This window comes from Microcaecilia unicolor, chromosome 13 (genome assembly GCF_901765095.1).
Source record: "Microcaecilia unicolor chromosome 13, aMicUni1.1, whole genome shotgun sequence".
In the NCBI taxonomy this organism is placed as follows: domain Eukaryota; kingdom Metazoa; phylum Chordata; class Amphibia; order Gymnophiona; family Siphonopidae; genus Microcaecilia; species Microcaecilia unicolor.
In genome coordinates this window covers 16,002,555-16,016,546 of record NC_044043.1, presented here as the reverse complement: position 1 = coordinate 16,016,546, position 13,992 = coordinate 16,002,555, and the positions used below count along the sequence as shown (strand labels likewise).

Genomic DNA, 13,992 nt, shown 5'->3' with positions numbered 1-13,992 from the left:
TGTGCCTAAATTGACATGTCTATGTTTTAATTAACACTAATTAGCACAAATAATTGCTTGTTAGGATGCCAATTATCAACGCTGATTGGCTTGTTATTCAATAAAAATGTGCACACATTTGTTAGCTTCATCCCAGTGCCCAATTTTACACACTGTATAGATAACTACCCCCTTACTGCACAGTGAGAATAAAATCCAAGGTTTAAGATGGGAGAGCTATTAGAGGAAAAATACAGCCTGAGTATTCTATAGGTATTTTCCCTGTGCAGTGATTGCTTTGTAATGTAAATGTTACATATTCATGTAATTTCATGTAGTGGTTTGCACAACATTATTCCAGTGAATTGCCCAAAATATAACACTAAGAAGACACACATTTAATATTGCATGGTGAGTCTCCCAGGGTTATGAAATAGCTTGAAGTCATCACCTGATTCTAGTCCCCCACCCCCCTTAGCCGCTGTCACGCATTTGCTATTTTTAATGGACTTGTTCTTCAAAACAGAAGAACTCCGTATCCACAGACGCAAACCAGCCCCCCCCCCTGACTTGCTCCGCCTGCCCAGTGCACTCTGCCTGTGTCTGAGGTCTCTACAGATCCACCTTAAGGAGGTGGGATTTTTTCCAAGCGTAACCTCAGCGAGGGAGTTCTGCGCAATGCGCATGCTCTGCAGCTTTCTCTTCCTCCTTCCTTCCTCTCTAGTGTCTGCTGGGCTGCAAAGAGCAGAGAAGAAAAGCAGAAACTTTCTGCCGTCCCCAGGACTGTAAATCCTTGCAAGGATCGGCTCCTGATCTGCAGAGAGGGAGAGGAGGGACTTTGTCTGAGACCCTCAGCTTCCTGATCAAGTCTCCAGCCTGAATCCATTCCAGCAGCTGCAGAGAGTTCAGAGGGAAAACAGCAGGGAAATGTCTGCCCTGGTGTTTGATCAGGTGAGAAAGTCTTCTGTGGCCAACCCTTCCCTGTGCTGCTCTTCCAACTTTCCCTTCTCCATTCATGTGTGTCCATTTTATGAGCTGATGTCATAAAGTATGGTTGGCTTTGCATGGACACCTTATGTTCGAGAGACAATTTTATGCACAAGCTAAGAGGCATATTTTCAAAGCACTTAGCCTTCCAAAGTTCCATAGAAACCTATGGAACTTTGGAAGGCTAAGTGCTTTGAAAATATGCCTCCAAGTGTGTGAAAAGGCTCGCGCACTGCTCAGTTAAATCCTATCTAATAAAAGTAATGGCTATTAAACCCAGATGTAAAGAAGTGCAGGAAAACTCGAAGGCTGCATGCAGGGTTTTTTTTTTTTTAATGCCAGGAATTTCGCGTCACATCTGGGGAGGAGTAAAAGGTTAGCTTGTTCTTCTGTGGTCAGCGTTAGTGAGGATTTATGCCTGTTTACATAACTTCTTAAGCGTTGCAATACTGTGACAGATCGAAGGTCCATCAAGCCCAGTATCCTGTTTTCCAACAGTGGCCAATCCAGGTCACAAGTACCTGGCAGAATCCCAAAGAGTGAAATAGATTACATGCTGCTTATCCCAGTGGATTTTCTTGAAGTCCACCTTAATAGTGGTTTATGAATTAGTCTTTCAAGAACTTGGCCAAACTTTTTTTGAATTCTGTTATGCTAACTGCTGTTATCACATTTTCTGGCAATGAATTCCATAGCTTAATTACACATTGAGTGAAGACATATTTCTCCTAATTTGTTCTAAATGTACTACTTGGTAGAGAATGACATATGGACAAAACTTGTCTCCGCAAACTCAGACTCCACCGCAATAGTTCCATCATTTCTGATAAAAGACAATTGCTCACTTTTTGTACAATTTAGATTTTGTACTGTTGCAGGGACAGGTTGGGGATGGAGTTTGTGGGGACAGTGTGGCGATGGGGACAAACTTTGTCCCCATGTTATTCTACTATTTAGTGACTTCATTGCATGCCCCATAGTCCTTGTACTTTTGGAAAGAGTAAACAGGCGATTCATGTCTACATATTCCACTCCACTCAGTATTTTATAGACCTCATATCTCCCCTCAACTATCTCTTCTCCAGGTTGAAGAGCCCTACCATCTTTAGTCTTTCCTTATAGAGGGGAGTCCTTTCCAGGAGTGTCCTGAACCAGTGTTGTGTCTTGTGTGGCACCCCTCCAAGTGCCCTCATCCTACCCCATTCCACCCAACCCATCCCACCCACTGCACCATGGCCACCGCAGGGGACAATGGACAGGAAGCAATTTTTGTGCCCCGTGTCTCCCTTGTGGCTGCATCATTTAGGACGGCCAGTTTGTTCCATCCTCTGTATCATTTTCGTCGCCCCTCGCTGTACCATTTCTATTTCAGTTATATATTTTTTGAGATGCAGGGACCAGAATTGCGCACAGTATTCGAGGTGCAGTCTCAGCATACAGCAGTACAAAGGCATTATAATATTCTCTATTTTATTCTCCTGTCCTTTCCTAATGATTCCTAAGTTTTTTGCTTTCTTGGCTGCAACTGTACACTGAGCAAAGCAGTTTAGTGTATCATTGATGACACCTAGATCCTTTTCCTGGGTGGTGTGTCCTGATGTGGATCTTAACATCATACAGCTATGCAAACTTTAACCAATTTTTAATCCACAGTAAGAGGCAATATTTCCTCTTATCCCATGACTTTTTAATTTCCTCAGGAGTTGTTCATCCAGATACACAATATTAACAGGCTCACATTTATCCACATGCTTATTCACTCTTTCATAAAAATATTAGTGCTTCTCATTTCCCCCCCCAAACCCACCTCCCCGCTCCCCCCGTTTTCTATTTCTGTTGATGGCTCTCTCATTCTCCCTGTCTCCTCAGCTCGAAACCTTCGGGTCATCTTTGACTCTTCTCTCTCCTTCTCTGCTCATATCCAGCAGATTGCCAAGACCTGTCGTTTCTTTCTTTACAACATCCGTAAAATCCGCCCCTTTCTTTCCGAGCACTCTACCAAAACCCTCATCCACACCCTTGTCACCTCTCGTTTAGACTACTGCAATCTGCTTCTTGCTGGCCTCCCACTTAGTCACCTCTCCCCTCTCCAGTCAGTTCAAAACTCTGCTGCCCGTCTCATCTTCCGCCAGGGTCGCTTTACTCATACTACCCCTCTCCTCAAGACCCTTCACTGGCTCCCTATCCGTTTTCACATCCTGTTCAAACTTCTTCTACTAACCTATAAATGTACTCACTCTGCTGCTCCCCAGTATCTCTCCACACTCGTCCATCCCTACACCCCTTCCCGTGTACTCCGCTCCATGGATAAATCCTTCTTATCTGTTCCCTTCTCCACTACTGCCAACTCCAGACTTCGCGCCTTTTGTCTCGCTGCACCCTACGCCTGGAATAAACTTCCTGAGCCCCTACGTCTTGCCCCATCCCTGGCCACCTTTAAATCTAGACTGAAAGCCCACCTCTTTAACATTGCTTTTGACTCGTAACCACTCGCCTCCACCTACCCTCCTCTCTTCCTTCCCGTTCACATTAATTGATTTGATCTGCTTACTTTATTTATTTTTTGTCTATTAGATTGTAAGCTCTTTGAGCAGGGACTGTCTTTCTTCTATGTTTGTGCAGCGCTGCGTATGCTTTGTAGCGCTATAGAAATGCTAAATAGTAGTAGTAGTAGTAGTACTCTGGCATTTTCCAACTGCGGTTGAATGGTTTGCGGAGGTGGGGTCTGTCCCCTGACAAAAGGAAAACATCTGGGAGAGGAGAGTCACACAGAGCTTCTGATGATAATGGGGTCGTTGCTGTTTAAAGGTAAAAATCTATGGGTCCCTTCACAATGACAGTAGCCGGGTCCTTCTTCACACGTCCTTTATGCTTCCCCATGAGCGGAGCAGAATGATACGCTTCACACTCCTTAAGACTCCAAAGTGGCGGGACCTGCCCCTCTGGTCACGCGCCCACGGCCATGTGGCTGCATCCAGCAGAAGGGATGCTCTTATAAAGACAGTAAAGACCCACTCAGCTGACTCACACGGCACTTGAACAAGTCCCCAGAGTAAAGGGCTTGATGTTGGTTTCAGGAGACGTGTAGCCCTTGGCTATTCCTCCTCCTCCTTTCAAGGACGGTGAGTCCAGATTTTTAAAGCAGCCACAATGTTTGGTACCTGTTCCAGTAATGAGCTCTTACAAATCTTTGCAGTCTTCAGTATATGCAGTATATGCTGCGTACGTCTAGTAGCGCTATAGAAATGATAAGTAGTAGTAGTAGTAGTTGGTAAGCGAGAAGTTTCTTTAAAGGATATATTTGAAGCAATTCTTTTTATGGACAAAAATTTGCAAAAGAATTTGTCTTTATACAGTAAGTTTACTAAAGAAGCTTCACTTAAATTGACCGATTACAAATCTAGACTTTTGTCTGTTGAGAAAACTGTGGATAAAATGGAGTCTTAACGTACTTTTGGGACAATCTGCTATTGCTGCTTCAACCAAAGATTATTTGCTTTTATATTTACAGTTAGAGGCCTTGGACAATGCCTCTTGTGCTTCTAATTTGAGACTTGAATTTCCCGGTGACCTATTACTTATCTGCTATTTTTAAAGGATGTTTTGCAGCTTAGACTGGAGGCCTTTGAGATTAAGCAGTTATATTATTTGCTTACGAATATTCGTAGGGGTAACGAGGAAGGAGAATTTGGTACGCTGAAATCTCCAGATAGTCTAGATCTGATGACGTTTCTTGAGAGCAACTTTATTGGTAGTTTTGGGCTCTCTGGAACAGAACTTCTTACGACTTTGTAATTCTTTATATTGTTACTATGTAAGTCGCATTGAGCCTGCCATGTGTGGGAAAGCGCGGGCATACGGTTTCCTTAAGAACTCTCGGCACTTTCTGAGTGGGTGGGGCATCCCATGTATAGGGCATGGTTCTTTGGGATCCTCTACATTCTCCGTGGTGAGAGAGGGGTCAGCCGGTGTAGACGTTGTGGGCGACACTCCTGTCTTGTGCACAGATATGGGTCTTCGGCCTAGTTTGGCTGTTTTCCCTTCCAAGGATTGGCTTGATTCACATGGCTCAACCATGAACCATGGATCGTTTCTCCTTTTGGCTATGTCTCTTATGAACTTTGCGAAAATGTTGAAAGGGGGATATTTCCCCTGATTCTCTTCCTTGTAACGTGTGCCAACTACTGACCACTTCTCCCTTATGTCGTATGGTAACTTCCCCAGGATACTCTTGGTTCCTCGAGGTGTGTCTAGCTGGCTGAGGTTTGGAAAGCTGTTCTCGGGGCATGTACGGCATATATATATTTTTGGACCCTCCACACTTGGAAAATAATATAATTTCAAAGGAAGGTCTTAGTACTGTTCCTTCTAGTTAATGGCAGGTTTTACGTAGAGGGTTTTATTAATATTTGCCTCTGCTGCAGTGTCTTTGAATTTGTCTTTTGTTAGATATATTTTTTTAAATTAAATTTATTTATGCATTTGCAATTTCCATGATGTGGACTAGTATGCTTTGAGATATGTATTGTTTTTTTTTTTTTTCCTGAGGTAATTTTCTTGCATTTTTCTTGTAATTATTCTAACATTTCTGAATTAAAAAAAAAAGAAAAGAAAGCTAAACATATTGGTGAGACAAGATTTCCCTTGGCTAAATCTTTGCTGGCTTTTTGCATTAATTCATGTCTTCACGGTCTTCCACAATACCAACTTCGTAGATTACAGGTGATCCAAAATACCGTTGTCAGATTAATTTATGGTGCTACAAAGTACGACAGTGCTTCTGAACTGTCCCGTTCCCTGGTCCTACCTGCGCTCCTGTTGTGGGGGGCGATGGTCGGCGGCCCTCGCGGCGCCCGGGGCTGCGGGGCTGGACCTCCGGAGAGGCCGGCGCTGCCGCGGGTCGGGCTGGCGACCCGCTGGAGCGAGCGCCGGCCTCGGAGAGCGGAGCGTTGCGCCAGCCAAGATGGCGGCGCCGGCGTCGACGCCTCCCGGGGCGGACCAGCGCGGAGGCTCCACCCACCTCACGCTGGATTGGCGCGCCGGGCCTAAAACTCCGCCTGGAGGGCGGGCCGGCCAATCCTGAGGCTCCATCGCCTCCTGGGGCCGGGTTGGTTGGTTCCTCTCCCGGGGAGGGGGCGGAACGGCGCGACATTTAAACCGGAGGACAGGAGAACTCAACTGCTTCCGTTTTCGTGTATGCTGAAGCCGGCACAGTGGTTTTCTCGGAGTGCTAGCCACCATTCAGAGACTGTGCTACTTGCTAGCCGCCCTTGCTAGCCACCATTCAGAGACTGTGCTACTTGCTAGTCGCCCTTGCTAGCCACCATTCAGAGACTGTGCTACTTGCTGGCCGCCCTTGCTAGCCATCATTCAGAGACTGTGCTACTAGCTGGCCGCCCTTGCTAGCCATCATTCAGAGACTGTGCTACTTGCTGGCCGCCCTTGCTAGCCATCATTCAGAGACTGTGCTACTTGCTGGCCGCCCTTGCTAGCCATCATTCAGAGACTGTGCTACTTGCTAGCCGCCCTTGCTAGCCATCATTCAGAGACTGTGCTACTAGCTGGCCGCCCTTGCTAGCCATCATTCAGAGACTGTGCTACTTGCTGGCCGCCCTTGCTAGCCATCATTCAGAGACTGTGCTACTAGCTGGCCGCCCTTGCTAGCCATCATTCAGAGACTGTGCTACTTGCTGGCCGCCCTTGCTAGCCATCATTCAGAGACTGTGCTACTTGCTGGCCGCCCTTGCTAGCCATCATTCAGAGACTGTGCTACTTGCTAGCCGCCCTTGCTAGCCACCATTCAGAGACTGTGCTACTTGCTGGCCGCCCTTGCTAGCCACCATTCAGAGACTGTGCTACTTGCTGGCCGCCCTTGCTAGCCATCATTCAGAGACTGTGCTACTTGCTAGCCGCCCTTGCTAGCCACCATTCAGAGACTGTGCTACTTGCTGGCCGCCCTTGCTAGCCACCATTCAGAGACTGTGCTACTAGCTGGCCGCCCTTGCTAGCCATCATTCAGAGACTGTGCTACTTGCTAGCCGCCCTTGCTAGCCACCATTCAGAGACTGTGCTACTTGCTGGCCGCCCTTGCTAGCCATCATTCAGAGACTGTGCTACTTGCTAGCCGCCCTTGCTAGCCATCATTCAGAGACTGTGCTACTTGCTGGCCGCCCTTGCTAGCCACCATTCAGAGACTGTGCTACTTGCTAGCCGCCCTTGCTAGCCACCATTCAGAGACTGTGCTACTTGCTGGCCGCCCTTGCTAGCCATCATTCAGAGACTGTGCTACTTGCTAGCCGCCCTTGCTAGCCATCATTCAGAGACTGTGCTACTTGCTGGCCGCCCTTGCTAGCCACCATTCAGAGACTGTGCTACTTGCTGGCCGCCCTTGCTAGCCATCATTCAGAGACTGTGCTACTTGCTAGCCGCCCTTGCTAGCCATCATTCAGAGACTGTGCTACTTGCTGGCCGCCCTTGCTAGCCACCATTCAGAGACTGTGCTACTAGCTGGCCGCCCTTGCTAGCCATCATTCAGAGACTGTGCTACTTGCTGGCCGCCCTTGCTAGCCATCATTCAGAGACTGTGCTACTAGCTGGCCGCCCTTGCTAGCCATCATTCAGAGACTGTGCTACTTGCTGGCCGCCCTTGCTAGCCATCATTCAGAGACTGTGCTACTTGCTAGCCGCCCTTGCTAGCCATCATTCAGAGACTGTGCTACTTGCTGGCCGCCCTTGCTAGCCACCATTCAGAGACTGTGCTACTAGCTGGCTGCCCTTGCTAGCCATCATTCAGAGACTGTGCTACTTGCTGGCCGCCCTTGCTAGCCATCATTCAGAGACTGTGCTACTTGCTAGCCGCCCTTGCTAGCCACCATTCAGAGACTGTGCTACTTGCTGGCCGCCCTTGCTAGCCACCATTCAGAGACTGTGCTACTAGCTGGCCGCCCTTGCTAGCCATCATTCAGAGACTGTGCTACTTGCTGGCCGCCCTTGCTAGCCATCATTCAGAGACTGTGCTACTTGCTGGCCGCCCTTGCTAGCCATCATTCAGAGACTGTGCTACTTGCTGGCCGCCCTTGCTAGCCATCATTCAGAGACTGTGCTACTTGCTAGTCGCCCTTGCTAGCCATCATTCAGAGACTGTGCTACTTGCTGGCCGCCCTTGCTAGCCATCATTCAGAGACTGTGCTACTAGCTGGCCGCCCTTGCTAGCCATCATTCAGAGACTGTGCTACTTGCTGGCCGCCCTTGCTAGCCATCATTCAGAGACTGTGCTACTTGCTGGCCGCCCTTGCTAGCCACCATTCAGAGACGGTGCTACTTATCCTTTCGGAGTGCTAGCCGCCCTTGCTAGCTACCCTTTAGAGACTGCGTTACTGACAACCAGCCAGGTCAGCCGTCACCCCGCGGTTCCAGCAGTCCTGCTGGCTGCCTGCAGCTGGGGGCTCAACCCTTGGTGAACGGCGGCCGCCGTGGGTGAAGATTTGGGGTGCTCGGCTGTCCTCTGAGGCCTCGCGGGGCCTTAGGGAACCTAAGGGCTCACCACTAGAAACAGGACATGAACTCCTTATAAAAGAACACTGGCTGCCTATCTACTATAGGACTATTGATAAGAGTAATCTTCATACTAGCCTATCATATTTTGCATTCTGGCATGCCATCCTTTTTCATGCTTCTGGCTTGTACTCTCCCTCTGTTAACCAGCTTCTCTTAGTAATTCCTTCTTTTCTACAGATCCGCTCACACCTTGCTCATTCTTCATGTTTGTGTTGATGCTCCCATGCTGTAGAATTCCCTTCCCCTTGACCTCCATTCAGAACTATCATTTTATTAGACTTAATTTTTTGCTCAAAACATACCTGTTCAAAACTGCATAACCATCCACTCAATCCAACATCTGTTCTTGAAGGACAGGTATAAGCAGAGTAACTCTCTACCTCGTTACGGCACCGCTAATGTGGTCTTGTCACTTTTGCCCCCCCCCCCCTTTTTGTATCTTATTATGTAATGATTTTGATGTTATAATTTATTTTTGTTTAACTAATTTTGTTCTATATACCCACCCTTTTTTATAATTTTAATGGGCTGCACTTACTGCAACAGGACGTTTATCCACTTCTACCCTAGAAGAGATAGCGTTGGATTGTAAGCTCCTTTGAGCAGGGACTGTCCTTTTTTGTTAAACTGTACAGCGCTGCGTAACCCTAGTAGCGCTCTAGAAATGTCAAGTAGTAGTAGCATTTTATCATCTCTCTGACCTCATGTGCAACTTTTTTTAAATTGGTCACCTTATTTTCTAACTCCTCTTACTCTTACCTATCTATATGCTCCTTATTTGCTTATACCCTATGCTGTCAAAAGTTCTAGTATGTATTGTGTTGATATTGTAAGTAGTATACTATACCATACTTTGTATTGTTGTTTGAATATTTTTACTACTCTAATTGTCTATTGCTTTTGTTTGATTTATTCTTACTGTACACCACCTTGAGGGACTCTTACTAAGGTGCGCTAGTGTTTTTATTATTTACTTATTTGGATTTTGCTCGCACCTTTTTCAGTAGTAGCTCAAGGTGAGCTACATTCAGGTACATGGGGGTATGTCCCTGTCCCTGGAGGGCTCACAATCTAATTTTGTACCTGAGGCAATGGAGGGTGAAGTGACTTGCCCAAGATCACAAGGAGCACCAGTGGGATTTGAACCGGGCACCTCTGGATGGCAAGACTGGTGCTCTAACCACTAGATAAGATAAGCATGTATTTACAGAATGGCACTTAGGTGAAAAATTGGCATATATGCTTGTATATATGTACATACGAGTCTTCTGAATATTATACTCACAACACACGCGTTAATGTCTGATTAGGAATATATGGATGTCGCTAACGTTTAGCGCACGCTAAAATTGCTAGCGCGCCTTAGTAAAAGACCCCCTTGAGTAAATTATTTCAAAAAGGCGGTAAATAAATAATAATAATAAATACTTAGATACTTTGGGGCTCATTTTCAAAGCACTTAGACTTACAAAGTTCCGTACATGCCTAATAAATGTCCAATTAAACAGCCATCCTAGCCCTTCCCTCCTGGGCAGAAGCCCTTGGAGACACTTCCTCAGTAGAAGAGTATATTGCATCCCCTGGAAGGCAGGTCCGGGCTACAAGATTGTGAGGACTAAACACAATAACTGTGCCTCATAAGTACATAAGTATTGCCATACTGGGAAAGACCAAGGGTTCATCGGGCCCAGCATCCTGTTTCCAACAGTGGCCAATCCAGGTCACAAATACCTGGCAAGATCCCAGAAAAGTACAAAACATTTTATGCTGCTTATCCCAGAAATAAGCAGTGGATTTTCCCCAAGTCCATTTTAATAATGGTCTATGGACTTTTCCTTTAGGAAGCCGTCCAAACCTTGTTTTTTTTGTTTGAAAAATATTTTTATTTAGTCACATCGTTCCTAATAACATACACATAATCAGCTAACTGCTGTGCAATGGATACAAATAGAGTGAACTGCAATATAACCAATTGAAAACATAAAGAATTTTCTCCCCTCCTCCTTCTCTTTAAGGCTGAATACTCTGAGCATTAGTAGCAGTGGTCCATAAACGTTCTAAGTGTGTCCACTCCTCCGCACCAGGGTCGAATCTACCCCTCCTTCTGTCAGTCAGTTGCTCAAGTCCCACTATATTTCGGAGCCTCGTTTTCCACTCCGAGATCGTAGGGCCCACTCTCTGTTTCCAGTGGGCTGCTATTTCCAGCTTTGCGGCTGACAAACAGTCTTTTCAGCCGCTTCTGCCATTTCTTGCCCCTTTTATTTCCCCACCCCAACAAACACCACTTCGGTTCTGCAGGAAACTGTGTATCCAAAATAGAGGTCAAGCACATAATTATTTCTTCCCAAAAAGAGCATACAAGAGTACAAGACCACCACACATGTAAAAAACTACCTAGATCTTCTTCACGTCGCCAACAACGGTCTGAAGCAGTAGCATACATTCGTTTTAACCTATCCGGTGTGTAGTACCATCTGCTTAAAACTTTGTAGGCCTTTTCCTTTATTAGTACACATACAGATGCCTTTTTCACCTCTAGGCATACCCTTTCCCATTCCTTCACACTCATTTCACAATTCAAATCACGCTCCCATGCTTTCATATAAGGTAATTTATCCAAACCTTTTTTAAACCCTCTAAGCTAACCGCCTTTACCACATTCTCTGACAACGAATTCCAGAGTTTAATGACACGTTGAGTGACGAAATAATTTCTCCGATTTGTTTTAAATTTACTACTTTGTAGCTTCATTACATAACCCCTAGTCCTAGTATTTTATGGAAAGAGTAAACAGACACTTCACGTCTACTTGTTCCATTCCACTCATTATTTTATAAACCTCTATCATATCTCCCCTCAGCCGTCTTTTCTCCAAGCTGAAGAGCCCTAACCGCTTTAGCCTTTCCTCATAGGGAAGTCGTCCCATCCCCTTTATTATTTTCGTTGCCCTTCTCTGCACCTTTTCTAATTCCACTATATCTTTTTTCAGATGCGGTGACCAGAATTGAACATAATATTCGAGGTACGGTCACACCATGGAGCGATACAAAGGCATTATAATATCCTCATTTTTGTTTTCCATTCCTTTCCTAATAATACCTAACATTCTACTTGCTTTCTTAGCTGCCGCAGCACACTGAGCAGAAGGTTTCAATGTATCATCAGTGATGACACCTAGATCCCTTTCTGTGACTCCTAACATGGAACCTTGCATTATGTAGCTGTAATTTGGGTTCCTCCTTCCCACATGCATCACTTTGCACTTACATTAAACGTCATCTGCCATTTGGACGCCCAGTCTCGTAAGGTCCTCTTGTAATTTTTCACAATCCTCTTGCGATTGAATAACTTTGTGAGGTATCACTAGTTACTCACATCTACAAGTCATTTTTAAATATGTTAAAAAGCAGCGGTCCCAACACAGACCCCTGAGGAACGTCACTTCTCCACTGAGAATACTGACCATTTAACCCTACTCTCTGTTTTCTATCTTTTAACCAGTTTTTAATCCACAATAGGACACTACCTCCTATCCCATGACTCTCCAATTTCCTCTGGGTCTTTATGAAGTACTTTGTCAAACGCCTTTTGAAAATCCAAATACACAATATCAACCAGCTCACTTTTATCCACATGTTTGTTCACCCTTTCAAAGAAATGTAGTAGATTGGTGAGGCAAGATTTCCCTTCACTAAATCCATGCTGACTTTGTTTCATTAATCCATGCTTTTGAATATGCTCTGTAATGTTGTTCTTTATAATAGTCTCTACCTTTTTGTCCGGCACCAACGTCAGGCTCACTGGTCTATAATTTCCCGGATCCTCTCTTGAACTTTTTTTATTGAAACAAATTTTTATTGATGATCCAGCAAGCCAAAACAGATCCAAAAATTTCAATATGCAACAGATTGAGCATCAAAAACCCATCAAACTTAAGCAGGATAATACATTACATCATCAAAGTTTTTTCAAATTTTCTCCCCTCCCCACCCAGACTATTGACCCTCCCTTCAATGTAACCTTTATGGTAAGTACTTTTTATGGATGACAAGAAAAGGATGTTACATTGTCAGAATATGAAACATAGAACACCTCATAACATTACGAACACAGTTATGAAAATACTATATCAGAAATTGTAACAAGACTAGACTTGGCTACTCCAGGTCCCAAATTTAAGTAACCTCCAAATCCATTCATAAGACTATAACCAGTGCCCTTGATATCTTCCCCCCTAACCCTCCAACTTCCCATCCGCCCCCACCCCCCTTCCCTCCCCTCCTCCTAAACCCAACCCTATAACACAAAAAAACAGTAGCCTCTCTTATACATAGGGGGTCCCACTTATTCTTTAATCAGAGCTTCCAAAATTAGTGCCCCCCTTAACAACAACAGATTATACCATACACTGTGGCTAGCACCACCTAAGGACCACCTTCCAATCTGACACATGAGAATAATTATCATCTTCCCAATATTTTATAGTGAAATTTGATTCAGGAGAAGACTACGTATCCTCGGAGACAGCGCCATAATATATGGCTCCCAAACAGACCAGAATTTCTTTTTCGTTTTGGGGTCTGCCCTGGATCTCTTGTTTCCATAAGTAATAGACTATGAAATGCATTCTTCCAAGCCCCAAAACTGGGAGCTGCTTCTTGAGTCCAACACTGCAAGATGCATTTTTTCCCTACTACAGCTGCTTTATAGACAAATAGACGCTCTTTCTGGACGAGTGTAACACCTTGTCCCACCCAACCTAAAATAATTGTCTTTGGTGTGGCTATAATTGGTTTGTACATAAGTACATAAGCACTGCCACGCTGGGAAAAGACCAAAGGTCAATCAAGCCCAGCACTCCATCTCCGACAGCGGCCAATCCAGGCCCCAAGAACCTGGCAAAACCCCAAAATTTAATAACGATCAATAGACTTTTCCTTCAGGAATCTGTCCAGACCCCCTTTAAACTCAGCAAGGCCAGCTGCCGTCACTACCTTCTCCAGCAATGAGTTCCAGAGTCTAACCACATGCTGTGCAATAAACGCTTCCAATATTGAATTAACTGCGACCAAAATCTATGAAAAGCTGGATAAAACCAGAGAGCATAAGCCAATGTAGCAGCGGGATCCCCACATTTAGTACGTTCCTTAGTATCTCTGCATCCCGCATAATGTTCCTGCCTGGGAGATATATAAGCTCTCATAATTATCCTAAATTGACATTCCTTATAATGAGTACTATGTACATACTTCGGGATCTGTTGAATGAGATGTAGAAATTCCCCCCAGGAATGGAACATTTACAATCTAAATACCGCTTAAGTGCCAACTCTGTAAAGTCTTTAGGAGGAATAATTTGCATTAAAGCCTTATGAAGATTGGCTACCGAGATGCCAGGCTGAGTCATTGGTCGAAAAAATTCCTCTAATATACTATAAACCCCTCGGGAGCAACATCAAAGAATAGATTT

At 45.1% G+C, this 13,992-nt stretch overlaps 1 protein-coding gene across 1 annotated transcript in view; it reads left to right on the top strand.

Annotated features, from left to right (window-relative positions):
- Positions 1-700: 700 nt before the first annotated feature.
- LOC115456822 (zinc finger protein 510-like) overlaps positions 701-13,992 on the top strand; it is a 93,030-nt gene continuing 79,738 nt past the window's right edge. The window contains exon 1 of the mRNA XM_030186139.1: positions 701-930. Within this exon, the coding sequence (XP_030041999.1) occupies positions 907-930 (24 nt within the window). The 5' untranslated portion in view covers positions 701-906. The remainder of the gene's footprint in view (positions 931-13,992) is intronic.